The sequence below is a fragment of the Octopus sinensis genome, linkage group LG5 (genome assembly GCF_006345805.1).
Source record: "Octopus sinensis linkage group LG5, ASM634580v1, whole genome shotgun sequence".
NCBI lineage: Eukaryota > Metazoa > Mollusca > Cephalopoda > Octopoda > Octopodidae > Octopus > Octopus sinensis.
Window position 1 is genome coordinate 122,597,534 of NC_043001.1, and position 23,853 is coordinate 122,621,386.

Sequence of the window (23,853 nt, forward strand, 5' to 3'; positions counted from 1 at the left end):
TATCTGGCTGTTTTTGCTACAGAATACAGCAATTTGAATTTAGTGAGTTGGTGCTATGATGATATTACATTTAAAACTACTTATTCCATTCAGTATAACATCAAATTTTTTATGCCCACAGCTGTTTCCATACCCAATTAATTCAATTTGGGGAATTAAATTAATTTAAATTTTCATATTGAAAATCGTAAATTGGTTATTTCTTTTTCTCAGACAAGAATCTTTATATACACATATCCACCAGTATGAAACTAACATCAATAGTTTTTCACTGAAGCACTGGATATAACCAGGGAACTAGGATTGTAACATTCTTTGAAGAAGATTTGATAGCCTTGATGTAATTATATATAAAACATCATAGTTAATATAGATGCAGGAGTGGTTGTGTGGTAAGAAGCTTGCTTACCAACCACATGATTCCGGGTTCAGTCCCACTGCGTGACACCTTGGGCAAGTGTCTTCTACTATAGCCTCGGGCTGACCAAAGCCTTGTGAGTGGATTTGGTAGACAGAAACTGAAAGAAGCCCGTCGTATATATGTATGTATATATATATATATGTATGTATATGTATGTATATGTATGTATGTATGTATGTATATATATATATATATATATATGTGTGTGTGTGTCCCCCCAACATCGCTTGACAACCAATGCTGGTGTGTTTACGTCTCTGTAACTTAGTGGTTTGGCAAAAAAGACTGATAGAATAAGTACTAGGCTTACAAAGAATAAGTCCTGGGGTTGATTTGCTCAACTATAGGCTGTGCTCCAGCATGGCCGCAGTCACATGACTGAAACAAGTAAGACTAAGAGTAGGTGTCTTTACCCATTAATGTTTGTATGCAAATGCATGATAAAGATACAATTGCTTCATTGGTGTGTTCAATTTTATTTATTTTCCTTCTCACAGGTGCCTTACCTTCATTGAAGATTATATTCGACAGTATGTGATGCCATTTTATGGTAACACTCACACAACAACAAGTATTAATTCTCGACAGACTACTCTTTTCAGGGATGATGCTAGGTTAGTATCACTTCAATATGGGGGTTTTATGATATGAACTAAGATTTTGAAGCACAACTCGGTCAATAAATACACAGTGAAATAATTTAGTCAATACTCCTGTGACATGTGATTCCACAAAGAATTTTAAAAAACATAAAAAGTACTTGAGTATTTTATCATATTATTAGCTTTGATAAAACATCCATATTCCATGCTGGTTTAGAAGTTCAGTTCACTGCTAATTTGGGTTCAATCCCACTGCTTGGCACCTTGGTTAAGTGTTTTCTACTGTAAGTCCAAGCTGACTTAATTTAGTTAATTTAGTTGAAACTACAGGAAACCCATTGTATGGCCTGGACTACTAGTCTTTGGTCATAACGTGTGCTTGTGAATATATCTAAATGTTGAAATTTCATAGCTGTGACCACTTGAGTGAAACTGTTTATATTTCTTAATATTACAAGAAATTTAAAAAACAAAAGCTACCACTGTAAAAGCTATCTCAAGTAAGCACCAGTCAAACCCATACTAGCAGGGGAAAATGAACGTTAGATGAAAGAACCAGCGAAGTAATGCTTTGTTTGAAAGAAGTAAAAAATAAAGCAGGCCCAACTCTTCAGTTACATGTAATATTTATACAACTCGATTGTTTAAATTAAACAATTGGCACTTATAAGTCTCAAGTCTGCTACATGAAAGGAGAGTATTGTTAGTATTTTTTTCCATTGCTGCATTTTTGGGTTAGAAGCTTAGCAGAGAATTATACATTATAGTTATTGAATTTAACATTGAGACAGATTTTACAAGGACTCATCATCATCATTGTTCGACCGTGGTCGAGACAATGGAATTTACTATGTTACGCCAGACTTCACAGTCCATCATAGCATTACGGAGGTCCTGTCGCTGGATGCCTGTATCCCTGGAGATTACATCAGGGTAGGAGAGTACGCGCCCTCTGGTTCGCGAGCAGATGGCTTCCAGAGGAGAAGAGTAGAAATTACCTCGTTTTCAGCTCTACAACAATGTCCAGCAAACTGGACTCTTCTACCTTTTACAAGGACTAGTTTTTAGCTTATTTACGAAAATGAAATTAAAACAGAAAAATTACTACCTTTTTGACTGAAAATGCAATTAAAAAAATATCCTAAATATTTTTCTTCAAAATATGCCTATCTATTTTAACAGAAATATAATCAAGGAATGTGTTAATGCTTCCAATGATGATGTCGTAATATTTACTGGAAATGGCTGCACGGGAGCTATTCATAAATTAATCGGTGGTTTGAACCTAAAGAATTCACCTTCTCTTAAAAAAACTGTAAGTGACTTCTCATTACTTATCAGGTTCAGAGGGAGGTAACTCATAACGATTACAACTGCAATTATGGCTGTTCATGATGAATTTGTAATGACTGTTTTCTAAAATAATAATTTTTGATAAATTTGACTTGTTAAAAAAAATTGCTCTTAACCACATAGGTGTTTTCTGTTTGACTGCCAGCATCAATCTCTGTTCGAATTGATTTTATATTTATTTTTATAAGCTAATGAATGTCATGAAAATCATTTTTGCTATAAATCAATAAAGAGTTATTAGCAGTTAGTTTGAAAATTTTGGGTAATTTTAGCCAAGTGTAAGCCACAGAAACATTCATGCCCTTTTCCATAGTAACAAGTGGAACATGAGAACGCCTTTGTCTGCGAGAAAGTACATGTTGACAAACATTGAAACCACTTGTTGAGACTGTGTTCTACTGTTCTGTCCACCTGGAAATTTTACCGATCTCTTTGATTATGGCAGCAAACTCTGGTAACCCCATGTCTATGATGGAGACACTGAACAGAGGATGCTGTGTTATAACTTTTAAAAACATTTTTCAGGAAAAAGTAAAATAACTCCAGCAATTCAACTTGGAAAACTAAATTAACGTGCCAAATTTTAAAAGGGTGTCTTTACTCACTGGCACACACTCCATGCATTCTTGGCACGAGCATCGCCAGAAAAGAAGAAGACATGATGGGAATGTATACTGGTGATGCTTGCACCAAGAATGCATGGAGTGTTTGCCAGTGAGTAAAGACACCCTTCCTCTTGGGACTCTAGTGCTTTTCCTTTACTCAAGGATTAAGGAATTGACTTCAGTCTGGTTTTGTGTTGAAGAACTGGGATGAACCATTGCACAGCTGTTGATTATAACAGCTATGTTAAAGAAATGTGTGTGGAGGACATGCTTTATCAACCATTTCTAGTTGGTGCTAAAAATAACAGCTAAATAATGCTTTTGGATAAATCTTAAGTTTGTGCTAACACATTAAATGCATATTGAATGCTTAAAACCACAAAAGACACATTTACTCTTTTCTTTTTTGTCATTAGGGTGGTTGAGAGGCGTGCTAAAAATAACAGCTCAAAAACGTTTTTGGATAAATCTCTTAATTTTGTGCTATCACATTAAATGCATATTGAATGCTTCAAACTACAAAAGACATTACTCTCTTTACTCTTTCACTTGTTTCAGTCATTTGACTGTGGCCATGCTGGAGCACCACTTTTAGTCAAGCAAATCAACCCCAGGACTCATTCTTTGGAAGCCTAGTACTTAACACTTCGGCAAAAGAGACCGATAAAATAAGCTACAGGGACGTAAACACACCACCATCAGTGGTCAAGCAATGTTGGCAGGACATACACACACACAAACATATACACACACATACATATATATATATATATATATATATATATATATTATATATATATATACATATATATACGACGGGCTTCTTTCAGTTTCCGTCTGCTAAATCCACTCACAAGGCTTTGGTCAGCCCGAGGCTATAGTAGAAGACATTTGCCCAAGGTGCCACGCAGTGGGAATGAACCCAGAACCATGTGGTTAGTAAGCAAGCTACTTACCACACAGCCACTCCTGCGCCTTTACTTATTTTCCACGTAGGACACAAAAATATTGACAATGCGTACTATTTTCAGGATGTTGACGACAAAATGTGCAGTCACACTCAAAATGGCAGCTTCTAAATCTTGTTTCCTGACTGAGTGAAAATGATCAAACTTTAAACCTTTATAACTTTTAAAAACACTTTTCAGGAAAAAGTAAAATAACTTCAGCAATTCAACTTGGAAAACTAAATTAATGTACCAAATTTAAAATTTTTGATAAACTTTTTGAAATGCTGGCAGCGAAATAGAAAAGATCCAACCACACAGCCATAGCTGTACCCATATTTTATTTCAGTGACTGAAGTACATTTATCATTACAGGTAGCTATCATTGGTCCCTATGAGCACTATTCTAATATGTTGCCATGGATGGAACTGGGTGTGCCAGTGAGTATCCTTTCTGTATTTAAATTTACATGTTTTTCTTATCTTCTATTTGCTACCTGCAAATCTCTCTCTATATAAACGGCAGTTTGTCTGTGCGTGTTTCTGTGTGTCTGTTTTCTCGTACCCTCACCCTGACCACGGCTTTCAACCGATTCTGATGAAACTTGACACACACATAGCCCAATGTCATAATTCAAAACTAACGCAGCGAAAATTTTGAAAAGTTCCCCCAGTTCTGAAAAAATCGATAATTCGACATGGGGTCGAGAATAAAAAAAAACAAACCACAGACTGTCTAGGGGACGCAACTCAACCTTTTATTACTCTCAAAAAAAAAATTTACCATCATTTTTTTTCCATTTTTGGCTATAACTCTCTAAAAATGCTTTATAGTTATTTCCCTTACAAACCTGAGCAACGCCGGGCGATACTGCTAGTGAATCTTTAAATTTACAGATAAATGTTTCACTATTATATCAAGACCTCCTGATGTCTTAAGAATATAGAATTTCCAAGAATTTTAATATTTTTGTTCCTGTCATTGGTCTGTGGGACACTGCTTTGCAAACTTTGTTAAGCAAACTTACTCCCATACTTTAATTTAGTTTTAAATTCTGGTACTTGTTCTATTAGTCTCTGTTGTTGAACTGTTGAGTTACAGCAAAATAAATTATCACCAGTTGTCAAGTGTGGGTTGCCTGCATACATGTACATGTAGACATGCACATACATGCATGCACACAAACACACACATACAGGCTTTCATAGTTTCTGCTTACATGCAAATGATATTGGTTGGCCTACTATAGTAGAAAAGATTTGCTCAAGGTGCCATGCAGTAGATCTGAACCCAAAATCATGCAATTGCCATGGCTGTGCCTATATATGTTTCTGGATGTACTTGCCTGAAAATATTTTGGTAATAGTTTCACTTGAATAACTAACATGTCCAGAAAAAGTCTGTTGCTGCTTCTCTGTAGAATATATTTCAGAGTGGCAATTATATAAATATTCTCATACAAATGTACAAATATTATACATTCAAATATTATACAAATATATAAATATTCTCATACAATGTATACCAGAGTAGCCATCATGTTACCCATGATAGCCATCTGCATTGATAACATAGGTGTCAATACAACTAGGCAGCTGTCATCATTACTGTTTAATGTCCATGTTCCATATTGCCATGGGTTGGACTATTTGACAGGAGTAAGATGACTGCACTAAGCTCCAAAGTCTGTTTTGACATGGTTTCTACAGCTGGTGGACCTTCATAATGCTAACCATTTCAGTGTTACTGGGTGCATTTTACATGGTACCAACACTGGCGAGTTCACCAAATGATTTGCATGATAAGACCCTCCATCTGAGTGAAAATGTAGTATTGGAGATGGGTTTTCTGCTTGGTGTCTTGCAGTAGAGCAGATACATAGCTACCTAGCTACCCCAGTTGGGAAAGGAAAGATGGAGATGTCAGTGTACCTTCAAGTTATATGAAGATGAGTATAAGAGAAATGGTCCTGAAAATTGGACAAAGTGAACAGTTAGGTAAGTTTGAGAGTGTGAATCTTTAAGAATGGTAAATTGACCAAAACTGTTGAGTGTTGAACTAAGAAGCTTGAGGTACTTATATCTTTACATTCTGATTTCAGAATGATTTAACCCAAGGTTAAATTCGTTATCTTCCTGGTATTGATAAAATATCTAATAATCATGTGCTGGAGACCAATTTGTGTCCTTTCCCAAAAACTTGAGGCCTTGTGCTCATGTTGGGAGTCAAAATAATTGCATAATTCTGTAAGTATGTGTATCTTAGACAATTTGAGTGTCATGGTTATGTATATTTATTTTGTAGATCTGCCGTGTAAAGGAAACTAATCATGGTCTGATCGATATGGATCATTTGGAACAAGAACTAAAGGTTTGAATAATTTTTTATTAAAAGCTGAGTGCCACAAATTTTAGTAAAGTTCTGTTAAGTTAAATAAATCAGATAAAATTCTACCTAACATTCTCACATTCCAGTCATGGCACAAGAACAATCAACTCTTTATTACAGGGATAACAGAAAATCTAGCAAAATGTCAAAAAAATAGCAGCCTTGTAGAAAGTGTCACTATAATATAGATTTTGTTTTGATATAAGGCGGTGAGCTGGCAGAAATGTTAGCACGCCGGGTGAAATGCGTAGCTGTATTTCGTCTGCCGTTATGTTCTGAGTTCAAATTCCACTGAGGTCGACTTTGCCTTTCATCCTTTCAGGGTCAATAAATTAAGTACCAGTTATGCACTGGGGTCGATATAATCAACTTAATCCATTTGTCTGTTCTTGTTTGTCCCTTCTATGTTTAGCCCCTTGTGGGCAATAAAGAAATATATAATATAGTTTTTGTTTTGCATTCTTCTCAATACTTAAGAGAAAGATTTTGTTGGAGAAATTACAGCTGAAAGGATTTGTGGTTGTTAAACAGTGAACTATTTATGGTAGAGAAATATTTTTTCTGATTAGTCAAGCGAACTGAATAATGTGGAGTTGCTTGCCATGCTTAAGAGTGCAAGAGAATGGCTGTTGTAAGATTTTAACATTGGCTGCATTTAATCCAGTACCTTTATATTTCAACATCAATTAATAAATTACAAAGCCAAATAATTATAGATGTGATGGGTGTGTGTCCTATCACTGGTATGCAACTTCGTTTTTGTACTGTGGTGGTAGGGATACTTAAACTAATAATGACACCTCTCTCTGTAAAAGGATTTGATAAAAAGATGTCACCTGTGTAAACAAAAAGACTATTTTGTATACTTGAAGTAAGTTTCAAGTAATTGATGAAGGCCTCTTGAAGTATTAGCTTAAAGCAGGATAGGCTCTACCAGCACTACACAATCTATAAAAAGAAAATGTCCTTAAACTTTTTGATTCCACTCAAGGCTGCCCTTGGTTTGATGGTACAGACTTTATTTTCAAGTGATTTAAATCAAAACTTCTTATTAAAATTTCATGTTAATTTATGTTCCAAATATCAGCTTAACAATGATAATTTTACTAAATTCATTACATTAGCAAGCCATGCTACTCCAAACTGAAGACGAGCAATGACTCAGAAACTAGTCTCTGGATGTTGGCTTAGCTGGGTGGAGGTGCTTATCTCCCCCTTGTAAACATAAGTACACAGGAAATGTATCAAGGCTAAATAGCAGAAGTATTATTCCCTTCATGTCAACTGTCACATTAAGTTGACAGCATACAACTACTTTATCGTATCACTACTGCATAAATCTCTCAGAGATTTAGAAATGTATTATTTCCATTACTTTTTAAATTAATTGAAGCAAAGGCAATGTATTTCAAAAGAAATTAACAGGATTAATTGGAACATTAACTGTAACAAGATTTGTGCTGAGAGCACATGTGTATCAAAATATTTTTCATTATTATAACTAGTAGGTTTTCTTATTTCTTTACTCCCCACAAGGGGCTACACACAGAGGGGACAAACAAGAACAAACAAACTGATTAAGTTGATTATATCGACCTGCAAATAAGTAACGGGTACTTATTTAATCTGACCCTGAAAGGATGAAAGGCAAAGTCGACCTCAGCGGAATTTGAACTCAGAACATAGTGCCAAACAAAATACCGATAAGCATTTCGCCCGGTGTGCTAACATTTCTGCTAGCTCGCCGCCTTTCTATAACTAGTAGGTTTTCTACAGATGTTTATAGAGGGCATTCAATAAAATATCATTTCACATTTGTGTATAATCTTTAGTATGCCTTGCTATTTGTGGAAATTATTTAAAATTGCTGCATTTATTTCACTGTTCATTATTGATTCCAATTTATCATCATCGTTTAATATCCGTTTTCCATGCTGGCATGGGTTGAACAGTTTGACTGAGTTCTGGCAAACCATGAGGCTGCACCAGACTCCTGTCTGATCTGGCAAGGTTTCTACAGCTTGATGCCCTTCCTAATGCCAACTGCTCCAAGAGTGTAGTGGGTGCTTTTCACGTGCCACCAGCCAGTCAGGTGGCACTAGCATTGACCACATTCAGATGGTGCTTTTTACATGCCACCAGCACAGGAGCCAATCGGTAAAACAGTGGTGATGAAATTGATGCTAATAAATGTTTGTTCACATCCATTAGTTCATTTATTTTAGTAATTAACTGCTATAATAAAAAAAAAAAAATTTGATTGAGGTTGTTGCCAGTGCTGTTGGACTGGCTCCTGTGAAGTGGCGCATAAAAAAAACACCATTTGAGCGTGGCCATTGCCAGTACCACCTGACTGGCCCTTGTGCCGGTGGCACATAAAAGCACCCACTACACTCTCAGAGTGGTTGGTATTAGGAAGAGCATCCAGCTGTAGAAACTCTGACAGATCAAGATTGGAGCCTGGTGCAGCCATTTGGTTTGCCAATCCTCAATCAAATCATCCAACCCATGCTAGCATGGAAAGTGGACGTTGAATGATGATGATGATGATGATTAGTTCAAATATTACGAAGTCAACACTGAAGTTGATTATCTTCTGTTATTACTAAGAGTGATGAGTGATAAGGCTCCTTTGTTTACAATATTCTTCATGTTTGCTCCAATAACTAGCACCCCTTATTGGTTACAGTAACGAGGTTCCAGTTGATCTGATCAGCAGAACAGCCAGCTCATGAAACTTGCGTGAAAGTGGTTGAGCACTCCACAGAAATGCGTATCCTTAATGTAGTTCCCATGGAGATTCAGCATTTAACACAATGGGACACAGCTGGCTCTTTGAATTACAGGTACAATTCATTTTTGCCAGGTGAGTGGACTGGAGCAACATGAAATAAAGTGTCTTGCTCAAGAATATAATTCACCTCCAGGAATTGAACTTGTGGCCTTCATCATCATTGTTCAACCGTGGTCGAGACAATGGAATTTACTATGTTACGCCAGACTTCACGGTCCATCATAGCATTATGGAGGTCCTGTTGCTGGATGCCTGTATCCCTGGAGATTACATCAGGGTAGGAGAGTGTGCGCCCTCTGGTATCACGAACAGATGGCTTCCAGAGGAGAAGAGTAGAAATTACCTCGTTTTCAGCTCTACAACAATGTCCAGCAAACTGGACTCTTCTACCTTTCACAAGAGATGATACAGGTGGTAAGCCAATTACCTTAACTACTAAGCAACACACCCTCACACTCGAATAAAATCTTATTTTAATAACATATTTCTTACTAATGATTTCCATAGTGAAATGGAGACTTTTTATTATTTAAAATTTTTTTTTTTTCTTTACAGAAATGGAGTAAGAAGTCCTTTGATATTATTGTGGCATTTTCAGCTGCTAGCAATGTAACCGGAATAGTAACTGACACAGAAAACGTTGCCAAACTTGTCCATAAATATGGTGGATTATCATTTTGGGATTATGCTACATCAGGCATGTGTTTTATTTTTGTCTTGTTTTTTATAGATTAATTGATTATTTCAAAACTATTGGGTATTGAGACCAAATCTATATAAACCAGAAAACCCTGAATATGCAACAGAAAACTCTGAATATCACTTATTTTTCTTTCCATTTTGTGTACAGTAATTTTAACTTGAAATTTTAGTTTCCGTTGCTGTAGTTCTTTGCCATGTCTGCATTTTGTCTTCTCTTTAAACCTTTCTTATTTCTTTATTGCTCACAAGGGGCTAAAGATAGAGGGAACAAACAAGGACAAACAAAGGGATTAAGTCGATTACATTGACCCCAGTGCGTAACTGATACTTAATTTATAGACCCTGAAAAGATGAAAGGTAAATTTGACCTCGGCGGAATTTGTACTCAGAATGTAACGGCAGACAAAATACCTATTACTTTACTTCCCACAAGGGGTTACACATAGAGGGAACAAACAGATTAAGTCAATTACATCGACCACAGTGCATAACTGGTACTTTATCGACCTCGAAAGGATGAAAGGCAAAGTCGACCTCCACCAAATTTGAACTCAGAATGTAATAGCAGACGAAATACTGCTAAGCATTTCACCTGGCGTGCTAACGTTTCTGCCAGCTCGTCTTTAATCCTTTCTGATGAGTTGTAGTGCACCTGATCATTGTATACAATAAGCTCATTATTATTAATCTATTTTTTTGTCATCTTTGGCTCTAAGTATTCAAAAATCTTTATTACAATTATTACAACAGTTTTGTTTGTTTTGTTTCAAGCTCCATTGGTCTTGCTGGGGCAACCCCTCTCTAGTGCAGGTGCTATGAAAAACTGCACCCAGTACATTGGGAAGTGGTTAGTGTTAGGAAAGGTATCCAGTCCAAACAATGATATTGGAACACAATGCAGTACTCCAATTTAATGAATCCTTTCAAACCGTCTGACCCAGGTCAGCATTGAAGACAGAAACGAAATGGTGATGATGATATCACCTGTTTATCAGGAATTTCATTAAAATAAAATTAATGGTAAAGAGAATTCTTTTTTAATTTAATAAGATCTGAAGTGTTGTCTTCAGTTTTGATTGTGAAGAAGTTTGAGTTACTTCATCATCATCGTTTAATGTCTGCTTTCCATGCTAGCATGGGTTGGACGATTTGACTGAGGTCTGGTGAACCAGATGGCTGCACTAGTCTCCAAGCTGACCTGACAGTTTCTACAGCTGGATGCCCTTCCTATTCTTTTTCTCTGGGATCCAATAAGCTCAATTTCTTTAGCATGCCAAGCAAAATGCTTAGCAGCATTCTGTCCATCTTTATGTACTAAGTTGAAGTTCCTTTGAGGTAGACTTTGCTTTTCAAATTTTCTGGTCAATAAAATGAGTACCAGTCGAGTACTGGGGTCGATGTAATCAACTTCCTACTCCCCTGAAATTATTTGGTCTTGGGCCAAAATTTGAAACCAATAAACTCACTTTGTTGTAAAGATTGTTTGCCAGCATAACATGGCAGTCTCTATTTAGAACTAATGTTGCTGTAATTTAGCTCCAGGAGACACCGTCTCCATCTGGCTATACAACACGATCTGTGTCCTTGTATTTTCCCCACCCCAACTCAGCTCAAAACAATATCTGTGTATTGTGATTTCCAGGTTATTTCTCTTCATCAGCACAGAATAATTGTTCGGCTAGAGGTGGCGCTGCCAAATTCCCGTTTGAAATATAAAGTTTTCAAATTGACAGCTAGTCACTGATTTATAAATTAGAAAATTACTATACGATACATCGTGTCATATAGCCAGCTGGAGACGATATCTCCTGGGGTTAAATTACAGCAACATTCGTCCTAAACCAGGACTGCCATGTTATGTTGGCAAACAATCTTTACTACAAAGTACAGTTGCTGAATATCTCATGTTGTGAGATTTAAAAATAGTAATTTTCCAAACTAACTTTAGTTCAAATGTATCTGCTGTTTCCTTCCAAACACAAATGTACTAATATGGGAATACTCTGTATCATATTTTGTCTTTTGGTTTCTTTTTAAACAGCACCTTATGTGGATATTGACATGAATCCCCAAGGCGAAACTGCGTAAGTATTTTATCCAACTCGGTGACCCTTGAATTCTTTTTCTTTATTATTTCAAATGTTTTAGTTGTTGGTTTGTGGCTATACTGTGTATTGAGACCCACTTCCGTCATGACTGACCATGGGATTGCACCTAGAAAGTTACCCTCCCAGGCACAAGTCTGGGCAAGGTTGTTTTTATGGAAGACTAATGATTTGTACCTATGGGCAAGTGATGGCCCTCAAGACTTTCTGAATAGCACACTTAATGAAAAATTACCTTGACTTTGCCAGTCATTTTGGAGTCGACGAAATCAGTACCAGTTATATGCTGAGGGCAATTTAATCAACTACACTCCTGCTACAAAAATGTAGCTTAAATTTTAAGCTCTGGATATACATAAAAATATATTCTTTTCATTTATATTTAAGATATAAAGATGCTGTCTATCTGAGCCCACATAAGTTTGTCGGTGGACCTGGAACTCCTGGTAAGTTGATGTTAATTCAGATAATTTCCTTTTCCAGAAATCCCTTAACAGACTGGCTCAAATATCACTTATAAACTTATTTACAATAATTTGTTGGAGACGTATCAGTTCCTCTAAATATTTGAACTAAATTGTTTCTAAGAGAATCATTCTCAAACCATTAATTTCATGTTTAGAGTTGAAGTGGGCAAAAAAATGTAATATCTACACTTCTATATTTAAGAGATGAGGAATTATGTACATTATTATTTACATTTGACAGATATTTGTCTTCATCTTGTTTGTTGTTAACACATTTCGGCTGATATACCCACCAGCCTTCATTAGGTGTTTTGGTGAAATTTTGAACCTGGTTCTCATTCCTAAATTTTTTTTTTTTTTTGATATTATTAATGTCACTGCCTGGAATCGAACTCGGTCAGAATCTTGGGGTTAGTAGCTCACGCTCTTAACCACTACACCATATGCCTGTGAACACTAGATTAATAATGGAGGAATTACAACCATGTTTCGTGGTCTGCTATCACTACAGCTCCTTTATAGGATCCAGTTAGCTCAAGACATCATCAGGAGGAACCACATCCGGTTTCGGCCCCTACTCCTCTACCGTTTTGACGTGGCGGCCCCACCCCTTTTGGAGGTGTCTTCAGCTCTGGTGTTGGGTGCATGTCTTCTTTCTTCTGTTCCCTTAACCACTACACCATATGCTCGTTAATAATGAGTTATTTTGCTAAATCATTGAATAAACTTAAAACTAATTGAAATGGACAGGTTATTTCAACAAACAGTAACAAAAGAATCAGGGTTACACACTATCTTCATTTCACTTTGCAACATTCTCATCTTTTCAATTTGTTCATTTAACTTCTCTCCCTCTCTCTCTCTTTCATTTTATCTCTTACTCTCTTTGCCTCACTCCTAACAGTGTATTTTAATTTGTTAATTTATCCTTAAATTTGCTCAACCAACAAGTCCATTGTAAATTTTGAAAAAAGAATTTCTAAAAAACAAAACTTTGTTGTCTTTACAGGTCTTCTTATTGCCAAGACCAAGCTTTTCAAGAATCCTGTTCCTGATAGTGTTGGTGGAGGGACAGCATTGTTTGTAAGTTAGACTTTCTTTTATATTGTCTATAATTGCTTTATAGCCTAACCCTGGTTAGTAATGATTATGAACTTCATGATGGTCCATTTTTATTGACTTGATATATATATAATCTGACAAATTATGTTGAAAAAGGTACTGAATTGTTAGTTCAAACAGTAGATCAATCCTCCTTTAATGCCCATGGCATATATATATATACACACACACACACACGTGTGTGTGTGTGTGTGTGTGTGTGTGTATGTATATATTCCTCTCTGGATGAGGCATGGGTCCATTACAAGATGAGTGAACTGGGTGAATGTGAAATGAAGTGATTTGCTCAAGAATACATTGCATTGCCTAGCCCAGGAATTGAAACCTCAATCTTGCAATCATGAGTCCAACACCCTAACCACTTAGCTATGAGCCTCCATGTCTTTCTGTTATCCTTTAAAATAATTTCTTCACTAAACAGGTTAACTCTTACAGTCGAAGACATTTAGATATTTTGTTGAAATCAACTTTTATCCTATTCTTTATGTAAATGATTACATCCTACTCAGCCTTCTATTTGAAAGCAGGATCCACACATTTTCAGTTAAGATCCTTATTTTCTCAAACTTTATACTTACACAAATATTGTTTCTCTTTCTGAAAGGTCACACGAGACACTCACCTATACCTTAAAGATATTGAAAGCCGTGAAGAAGGAGGAACACCTGGTATCATTGAAACTATTCGTGCTGGACTGATTTTCCAGTTGAAAAGGGTTTTTATACTTCATTAAATCTCTGTCTGCCTGTCTGCCTGACTGTGTGTGTGTGTCTGTCTGTATCTGTGTGTGTCTGTGTATGTATGCGTGTGTGTGTCTCTGTGAGTGTGTCTGTGTGTGTGTGTGTGTCGGTGTGTGTTGCATGTGTACATGTACTGTTTAAGCATTCCAGCCATGACCATTCAATCTTTTATTTTGATGTCATATACCTAATGTTACTTAATGATATCGGATTAAGACAGTACAGTATGCTTCAAGAGAAATTTTGACTGGTATTTCTAGCAAGGTGAACAACTATGGAAGGGATCTCTTGTTAGCTTATGTTTCTCTCTCTCTCTCTCTGCACACTGTTCAGTGGTTAGTGTTAGGAAGGGCATCCAGCTGTAGAAACCATACCAAACAGACAACTGGACTCCGGACAGCTTCCCAGCTGGCCAACTCCTGTCAAACCATCCAACCCATGCCAGCATGGAAAAACGGATATATAAGGGAGAGAAAGAGAGCATCGTCGTTTTAACAGCCACTTTTCTATGCTTGGAAACAGGTGAAAGTTGGCAACAAGAAGGGCACCCAGTCATAGAAAATCTACAACATTCCGTGGGATCAGTACGAGCATGGAAAAGTGAATGTTAAACGATGTGAGGAAGAGGAGGAGTAACTGTGCATAAGTTTGTTATAATTGGGTGTATAATGGTGACAGTTCGGTTTGGCTGCACTTAGATCCTTTTAATTCAGTACATCTTTGCCCTGTTTTCTTTATTAACTTGATAAAATGATTACCAGACAAAGTACTGGGGCTGGATCTTTTCGGTTTGAACGGTAGTTTTTTCTAGCAGTGTCATATGAAATTGTCACCCATAATTATGACCCTAGTATCAATCTATTGCATTTCAATCTGTTTTAGGGTTAGAGTTAGGGTTGGTTAGGGGTGGGGGAAGGGTATCTTTTTTTCTTCAGAAATGTAAATAAACCCAGTCTGTTTCTTAAATGAGGGACATATTCATACGGCACAGAATGTTTTCACCTCAATACACGTCACTGATTGGTTGAAATTGCAGAAATTGAAGAAAAAAAAACAACAAATATCTTACAAACTATAGAATTTTCTCAAGAAAGCCAAGAGAAAAAGGTGCTTTATAAACACATTCTACCAGTATACGAAGATTAAAAGTGTTTAGTTACGTGGAAATTATTTTAAAAAACTGCCGGTCAAACCGAAAAGATCCCGGGGCTATATAATTATTGGGAAATTCTTGAAAATGATATCCCTGCGTGGCCGCGGTTTTATTATTAAAACCATAAAGGGCAAAAAAAAAAAAAGAAAAATGAAAGGAAAGCATTGCCTTAATATAGGAAGAGTAGTCTCCCTTGCCTTAGTTGATAAATTCCATTTTCATAAATTTAAAGATGTGATTTTCGTTGTAATTTGTTACAGAGTGTTGGTACAGACAATATTGGCCTTCGGGATGAAGATTTATGTTCGTGAGTAATTATATACCTTATGATATGTAATAAATTCAGTATTAGATTTAACGGGGACAACAAATATTGAGCAAATTTTGGATATTTAATCTTGAATCTTAACACTTTAATTTCAGTTTTCTGTTGAAAAAACACTAAGTTTTAATTAATTTTGAAAATAATGAATTTAGTAAAATAACTTTGTCATCATTAAGCTGGTTTTCTAAGGCGGCGAGCTGGCAGACTCATTAGCACGATGGACGAAATGCTTAGCGGTATTTCGCCCGTCGTTTATGTACTGCGTTTAAATTCCGCCGAGGTCGACTTTGCCTTTCATCCTTTCGGGGTCGATTAAATAAGTACCAGTTACGCACTGGGGTCTATGTAATCGACTTAATCCGTTTGTCTGTTCTTGTTTGTCCCCTCTGTGTTTAGCCCCTTGTGGGTAGTAAATAAATAAGTATTTCGTCTGCCGTTACGTTCTGAGTTCAAATTCCGCCGAGGTCAACTTTGCCTTTCATCCTTTCGGGTTCGATTAAATAAGTAGCAGTTGAACACTAGGGACGATGTAATCGATTTGTCCCCTCCACCAAAATTGCTGCCCTTGTGGCAAAATTTGAAACCATTATTACTCTGGTGTTTGGAACATAAACTAGCTTGAAGGTTTAACCATTTACCATTCACATGACTGTTAAATCTAATGCTTATCTATTCATATTGCTTTAAATTAATCATATGTTAACTTGTAGCTATCAGATGTTGATGAGGCGGGTGTTAATTTTTAGAATGACATTGTAAGGTGATGTGAGAGGCCAGATTGAGCATAAGAGGTAAAATATTTGGGACACGTATGGTTGGTTTAAATGCTAAAGGGTTACAGTAAAGTTTTAATTCATGTCACATGAAATCAGGAACCTCTCATGAGGATTAGTATACAATTATCCAATATATCTTTACCTTTTTAAGACGACAGGTATGGACTATTATTTCTGCTGAGCTTTACCATTGAAAAGAATGACGGTGTTTACTTTGTCGAAAGGTCAGGCAACAACTAACAATCTGATTTATTTTTCAGGAGAGCCTTTAAAAAGTGGGAAAAGAACAAAAACCTCATAATTCTTGGAAGTCATTCAAGTAAGAGGTTACCAATTTTTTCCTTCATTGTAAAACATGAAGATGGCAAAAAACTTCTGCATCATAACTTTGTGTCTGCTGTTCTCAATGATATGTATGGTATCCAAGCTCGAGGAGGCTGTGCATGTGCAGGACCTTATGCAATAGTATGTTCTTCATATTCACTTCAATCAATGTTATACAGTTTATATTTACTTGGCAAGAGGTCACACCTATGACCATAAGAAATCTAGCTGTGATTCTTTTCTTTGTTTTTCATCTATAGAACTACAATATCCAATTTTACTATTTTTCTTAATTTTAAGATAGTAATTGGCATCTGTGCTAGTGGAGTACTAAGAGTACCATACAAGTGAGATCGTTGCCAGAGCAACAAGCTGGCCTCTGTGCCGATGGCACATTAAAAACACCATTTGTGCTGGTGGCATGTGAAAAAAAAAAACATTCGAGCAAGGTTGTTGCCAGTGCCGCTGGACTGGCTCCTGTGCAGGTGGCACATAAAAAGCACCATTTGAGCATGGCCGTTGCCAGTACCACCTAACTGGCCCTTGTGCCAGTGGCACATAAAAGCACCCACTACACTCTTGGAGTGATTAGCGTTAGGAAGGGCATCCAGCTGTAGAAACTCTGCCAGATCAGATTGGAGTCTGGTGCAGCCATATGGTTCGCCAGTCCTCAGTCAAATCATCCAACCCATGCTAGCACGGAAAGTGGACGTTAAACTATGATGATGATAACCAAATTATTTTCAAATCACATTTAACTATCAGGTTGCAGAACCTTGTGGAGAAAATTTGTTGGGCTCAGTTCTGTGATTATTTAATGATGACTGTCCAGGGCTTATAACAAAAGATGTTTGCCTGAGATATCATGCAGTACGACTGGACCTGAAACCTATTATTACACACTTCACTTTTTACCAATCCTGCATTTCACCCAATTGTCCATTTTATGTACACACATTTATACACATCACCACCATGGGCATAGTTATCAAGAGAAAGTTTCTGCTATCTAATTCAAAGCCAATGGTCCTGATAGTGTTCCCTCAATTTCACTGAGTAGTAGCAGGCTTGGTGGAATACCAAGTAGTAGAGGACTTCTATCCCCAGCTAAGACGACTGTCGGAACCTTGGGTTCCATAAGTGAAGCTCACTTTGTTGCAAGTCAGAGGCTAGGTGTTTGCCTTGAGGGTAACTTCCTCTCTTCTATCAACTCCAGAAACCCTGAAATATAAAATCATAGCTGTACCTTGAAATCAAGAGGACAGATCCTGTTGTCTACAGCTCTTTCCTGCAATCAGACCTGGACACAATGCAGCAATGGATCACAGATTGGCAACTGAAACTGGCTGTGGACAAGTGTACCACCATGCATTTTGGGAGAAAAAACCCTGCGTCCACATACTCCCTCCACAACACTGATATCAAGAAATCCTCTTGCGAGCGTGACCTAGGCATCACTGTCAGCAGTGATTTGCATTGGACAAAGCATATCTCTAAAATTGTCAAGAAAGCCGAGGGTGTCTTGGCATCACTCAGCAAGACTTTTGTTAGCCGCTCTCCAGCCATCTATTTAAAACTGTATACAGCTATGGTACGACCACACTTGGAATTCGCATCATCAGTTTGGAACCCCTATCTTGCTCAGAACATTGACCTCCTGGAATCTGTTCAGAGACGTGCAACCAAACGCATACCCTCCATCAGACACCTACCATACTCTGAGCGCCTTGTTTCCCTGGGCATGGATTCACTGAAGCTCTGGCATCTGGCGATGGACTTGGTAAACACCCACAAAGTTATCAACCACCTCACCAACAACAACACTGAACACCTTTTTGATCTTCATGTGTCTAACACACATGGACATGCCTACAAAGTCAGAAAACAACACAGCTCCCATGACTTTCGGAAACATTTTTTCACGCTCAGAGTTGCTGAAGCATGGAACAAACTGCCTGCATCAGTTGTTGACTGCCATGACACTGCATCCTTTAAGGCCCTCATGCTTTCCAAAATCCGCCGAAACTACACCTGATTATACATACACTTTAGATGAGTTGTAGTGCACCTGAGCACTGTACACAATGTTTTTATTATTAGTACTATTATTATTATTATTATTATTATAATACCGGTCCACCCTTAAATCCTCATTGTTGTCAATGACACCCTGTTCTTTGTTGGTAGTGGTTTGTCAGTCTCATGACATTACTAGATTTTAGATGTCAGTCTTTAGATCATTCACTTTTTTAAAAATCACAATTGGCAATTTGTTGTTCTTAAGAAGACATCTGTTTAACAAAACAGATGAGGCCCTAAAAGCCTATTCTTTATATTTGTCTATGCCCCTGCATATAATCTGTCCCTGACAAATCTCTCTAAACATCCACCTCTCCCACAGCTCCCCTTTAACACTGGACCCATCTAGTCATAGAAACCACGCTAAAACAGTCTTTTGGTTTGCCAGCTCCTTTGGGACCATCCAACTCATGCCAACATGGACAACATGAGATAAGGGTCTGGTATAATGACTTCATATTTCAGGGTCTCTGGAGTTGATAGAAGAAAGGAAGTTATCCTCAAGGCAAACACCTAGCCTCTGGCTTGCAACAAAGTGAGCTTCGCTTAAGGAACCCAAGGTTCCGACTGTAGTATTAGACTGGGAATAGAAGTCCTCTACTACTTGGTATTCCACTAAGCCTGCTATTACTCAGTGGAATTGAGGGGACACTATCAGGACCATTGGCTTTGAATTAGATAGCAAAAATGTTCTCTTGATTAAGGCGGCAAGCTGGCAGAAACGTTAGCACGCTGGGCGAAATGCTTAGCAGCATTTCGTCTGCCGTTACATTCTGAGTTCAAATTCCGCCGAGGTCGACTTTGCCTTTCATCCTTTTGGGGTCGATAAATTAAGTACCAGTTGTGCACTGGGGTCGATGTGATTGACTTAATCCGTTTGTCTGTCCTTGTTTGTCCTCTCTGTGTTTAGCCTCTTGTGGGTAGTAAAGAAATAAGAAACTTTCTCTTGATAACTATGCCCATGGTGGTGATGTGTATACATGTGTGTACATAAAATGGACAAACAGGTGAAATGCAGGACAGGTGAAAAGTGAAGTTTGTAATTGTTGATGATTAGTCAAAGCAATGTTATAGTTCTCTCTCTGTTAGCTGGACATTGCTTTTCTTTCTTTCCTTTTCTATTAATTAAATTCTAATGCAGTCAGCATCTTCACACTTGCCATACTCTAGGCTCTCCTTACACGGCTGTTTTTCTCCTACCAATACTTTCCTTGGTCCTCGCATATTAAAAACACTCATTTAACTGAAAACAATATTGTTTTGCAGCGTGGAAGGAGTTTATAAGCCAGTTAAGAAATGCACAAAAACCGTTAGATTCACTTCAATATTTAAATTTAATTTGTCAAAATATTTTCGTCGCTTCGAGACTGCGAACTGTTCACTGACAAAACATTGTGACGAAAATATTTTGACAAATTAAATTTAAATATTGAAGTGAATCTAACGGTTTTTGTGCATTTCTTAAATGGCTTATAAACACCTTCCACGCTGCAATTGTTTTCATTCCAGCACACGATCTCAGAACAAGTCACTCGCTATGCAAGTACATCTCCGTAATATTGTTTTGGTATATATAAAAAAAAATAAATTCATAAAATTCTCATTTTTGTTCATATTTCAGGATCTTCTAGGGATTTCTGAAGAGCTTTTTGCAAAATTTTCCTGGTTTTTAAAGGATCATGAGGATTTGTAAGTAATATTTTATTATTAGAACTACATGACTAACAAATGGAAGACCTGTTGCTCTGCATCAATAGATACAGGTCTTTTAGATTTGTCAGGTATCACCTTGGGGTTGAATATCATTTCTAAGGGCTACGATTATTACTAATTTACTGTAAGAGGTTTCTTATATTGTGGAGGTATACTCTTTACTCTTTTACTTGTTTCAGTCATTTGACTGTGGCCATGCTGGAGCACCACCTTTAGTCGAGCACATCAACCCCAGGACTTATTCTTCGTAAGCTTAGTACTTATTCTATCAGTCTCTTTTGCTGAACCGCTAAGTTACGAGAACATAAACACACCACCAACGGTTGTCAAGCGATGTTGGGGGGACAAACACAGACACGCAAACATACACACACACACACACATACATATATACGATGGGCTTCTTTCAGTGTCAGTCTACCAAATCCACTCACAAGGCTTTGGTCGGCCTGAGGCTATGGTAGACGACACTTGCCCAAGGTGCCATGCAGTGGAAATGAACCTGGAACCATGTGGTTGGTAAACAAGCTACTTACCACACAGCCACTCCTACACCTATTAGATAAAAATTCAGTTTTAGGTGTTTTCATTTCTATAGACAAGACAACAAATCACTGATGGAAAATTCTAGCTGTCAATGTCTGTGTATACAACAATTTTATTGTATTTTACTTTTTCATAATTGGGATACCTGTAAGATCCTTTTGGTTCAGTAAATTGTCCATCACCATCAATAATGTTTATCTGATGGATCCCCAACATGGAGTAACATAGGACTGACCATGAGGGAACATGTTAGGGAGAAAGATGGGGATAAAAGCAATGGAGGATAGACAGACTAACAGACAGAAAACATGGCATTTTTATCAAGGAGGAAAATGAATATTTGTTGAGAAATTTAAAGAAGGGACATTCATAATTTTCTTTCTATTTTTGTAATAAACTTACTTTAACCCTTTCGTTACCAGCCTGGCCGAAACCGGCTCTGGTTCTGTAGTACAAATGTCTTGTTTTCATAAGTTTTGAATTAAAATCTTCCACCAGACCTTAGTCACAATTTATGTTCCTAACACTAGTTGAATGCTAACTAAGTTATTTTACTAAATTCTTTGTTATATTTAAAATTAATTGAAAGAAACACGGAGCATCTTAACAGAAACATGGTAACAAAAGGGTCAACAAATGATTAATTTAACCCTTTCAATATCCACCTGCCTCTGGCTCTGTAGTACAAATGACTTGTTTTCATGAATTGTTTTCCCCCCAAACTTAGTCACAATTTATGTTCCTAACATTAGCTTAGTGATAACTAAGTTATTTTACTAAATTCTTCGTTATATTTAAAATCAATTGAAAGAAACACAGAGTATCTCAACAGAAATATGGTAACAAAAGGGTTAAAAGCAATATTTTGAATCGCCCCCTGTTAACATTTTAATTCTGATCACAGTTATCATGATTTAACATCCATGACCTATGCTGGCATGAATCAGACTGTTTGACAAGATTTGATATTCTTTGATATGATTTCTACAGTTGGATGACCTTCCTAATGCCAGCCAGTGTGTACTAGATGCTTTTTTTTACCAGCCTTGAGCATCCCAGAAGTTGCTAAGTGGCTCACAAGGCTATGAATCTTGAGAAGGGTGGGCAGCTTTATGCTAGGGCTTGAGGAATTAAAACATGAGAGAAAGAGACAGAGTACATTTCTTATAGAAAAGCTATAAGACTACTCACAAGACTCCAAGGCTACTCACAAGACTCCAAGGCTACTCACAAGACTCCAAGGCTACTCACAAGACTCCAAGGCTACTCACAAGACTCCAAGGCTACTCACAAGACTACTCACAAGACTACAAGGCTACTCACAAGACTACAAGGCTACTCACAAGACTACAAGGCTACTCACAAGACTACAAGGCTACTCACAAGACTATAAGACTTATAGAAAAGCTATAAGGCTACTCATAAGTGGGTGAGAATGATCAGGTGGAGGTGCCAAAAAGATAGTGGTGTCAAAGGATCCTAGTGGACCCTCAAGTTATGAAATGTGCTGAAGTGGGTAAGGACTGACAAACTAGGACTGTGCATGGGTGGGACATTGAAGGAGTAAATGGCAGGTAGCAAGAGATGGTGGAATTAAAGGGAAGAGGATGTAAGCTACAACTGGGTTTGGTTAACGATGTAGAATTTAAGGTGGCGAGCTGGCAGAATTGTTAACATGCCGGCTGAAATGCTTAGCTGTATTTCTTCTGCCGCTACATTCTAAGTTCAAATTCCGTCGAGGTCGACTTTGCCTTTCATCCTTTCGGGGTCGATTAAATAAGTACCAGTTACGCATTGGGGTCGATATAATCGGCTTAATCCGTTTGTCTGTCTTTGTTTGTTCCCTCTGTGTTTAACCCCTTGTGGGTAATAAAGAAATGAAATGTAGAATTTAACAATAAATAGAAGTAAAAAAACCCAAAAAGAACGAATTTATCTGACAAACAATATTTTAAAATCGAGAACTTCATTTTCCCTTCATAAACTGTTTTTATTTAATCCATAATTCTATGAAATAATTTTCAAATTGAAATCAAGATTTTTTTTTAACAACATAGGAGTGGTTGTGTGGTAGGTAGCTTGCTTACCAACCACATGGTTCCGGGTTCAGTACCACTGCGTGGCACCTTGGGCAAGTGTCTTCTACTATAGCCTCGGGACCGAAGCCTTAATCAACTTAATCCGTTTGTCTGTCCTTGTTTGTTCCCTCTGTGTTTAACCCCTTGTGGGCAATAAAGAAATAAAATGTAGAATTTAACAACTAAAGACTAAATTTAGGTGTTTTTAGTAATTGCCATTTTTATATCATTAATGAAAATGTATGAGGCTAATTTAGTTGAAATAAACTTTTTTATATATTTATTTAAAAAATTTTTATTTCAGAGAAACAGGATGCAAAAAATGTGAAACAACAACCCTGGAAATTATGAGGTAAGAAAAATATTTTTCTTGTACCATTTGTGAATTTTAGCTGTGTTCATTAGGAGAATGTATTTCCTTGATTATGTGACCTGGGTTCTTTTTGTGTGTGTGTGTGCATGTGTGCGTAAAATGGACAAACTGGAAAAGTGCAAGATTGAAAAGTGGTGTAATTGTTGTCGAGTTTAGTCAAAGAAATGCTCTCTCTCCTTCTCTCTCTCTCTCTCTCTCTCCTTCTCTCTCTCCCTCCCTCTCTCTCCCTCTCTCACTCA

The 23,853-nt window shown here is 37.2% G+C and overlaps 1 protein-coding gene across 4 annotated transcripts in view; it reads left to right on the plus strand.

Moving 5' to 3' along the window:
- Positions 1 to 23,853, plus strand: part of LOC115212374 (probable cysteine desulfurase) — a 50,656-nt gene that overhangs the window by 17,088 nt on the left and 9,715 nt on the right. For all 4 annotated transcript variants that reach the window (XM_029781254.2, XM_029781255.2, XM_036503056.1 and 1 more), the window contains 13 exons: positions 919 to 1,035; positions 2,206 to 2,338; positions 4,304 to 4,369; positions 6,234 to 6,299; positions 9,667 to 9,808; positions 11,855 to 11,897; positions 12,306 to 12,364; positions 13,395 to 13,468; positions 14,112 to 14,222; positions 15,661 to 15,707; positions 16,762 to 16,966; positions 20,526 to 20,593; positions 23,546 to 23,593. In XM_029781254.2, coding sequence (XP_029637114.1) covers positions 919 to 1,035; positions 2,206 to 2,338; positions 4,304 to 4,369; positions 6,234 to 6,299; positions 9,667 to 9,808; positions 11,855 to 11,897; positions 12,306 to 12,364; positions 13,395 to 13,468; positions 14,112 to 14,222; positions 15,661 to 15,707; positions 16,762 to 16,966; positions 20,526 to 20,593; positions 23,546 to 23,593 — 1,179 coding nt within the window. The remainder of the gene's footprint in view (positions 1 to 918; positions 1,036 to 2,205; positions 2,339 to 4,303; positions 4,370 to 6,233; positions 6,300 to 9,666; positions 9,809 to 11,854; positions 11,898 to 12,305; positions 12,365 to 13,394; positions 13,469 to 14,111; positions 14,223 to 15,660; positions 15,708 to 16,761; positions 16,967 to 20,525; positions 20,594 to 23,545; positions 23,594 to 23,853) is intronic.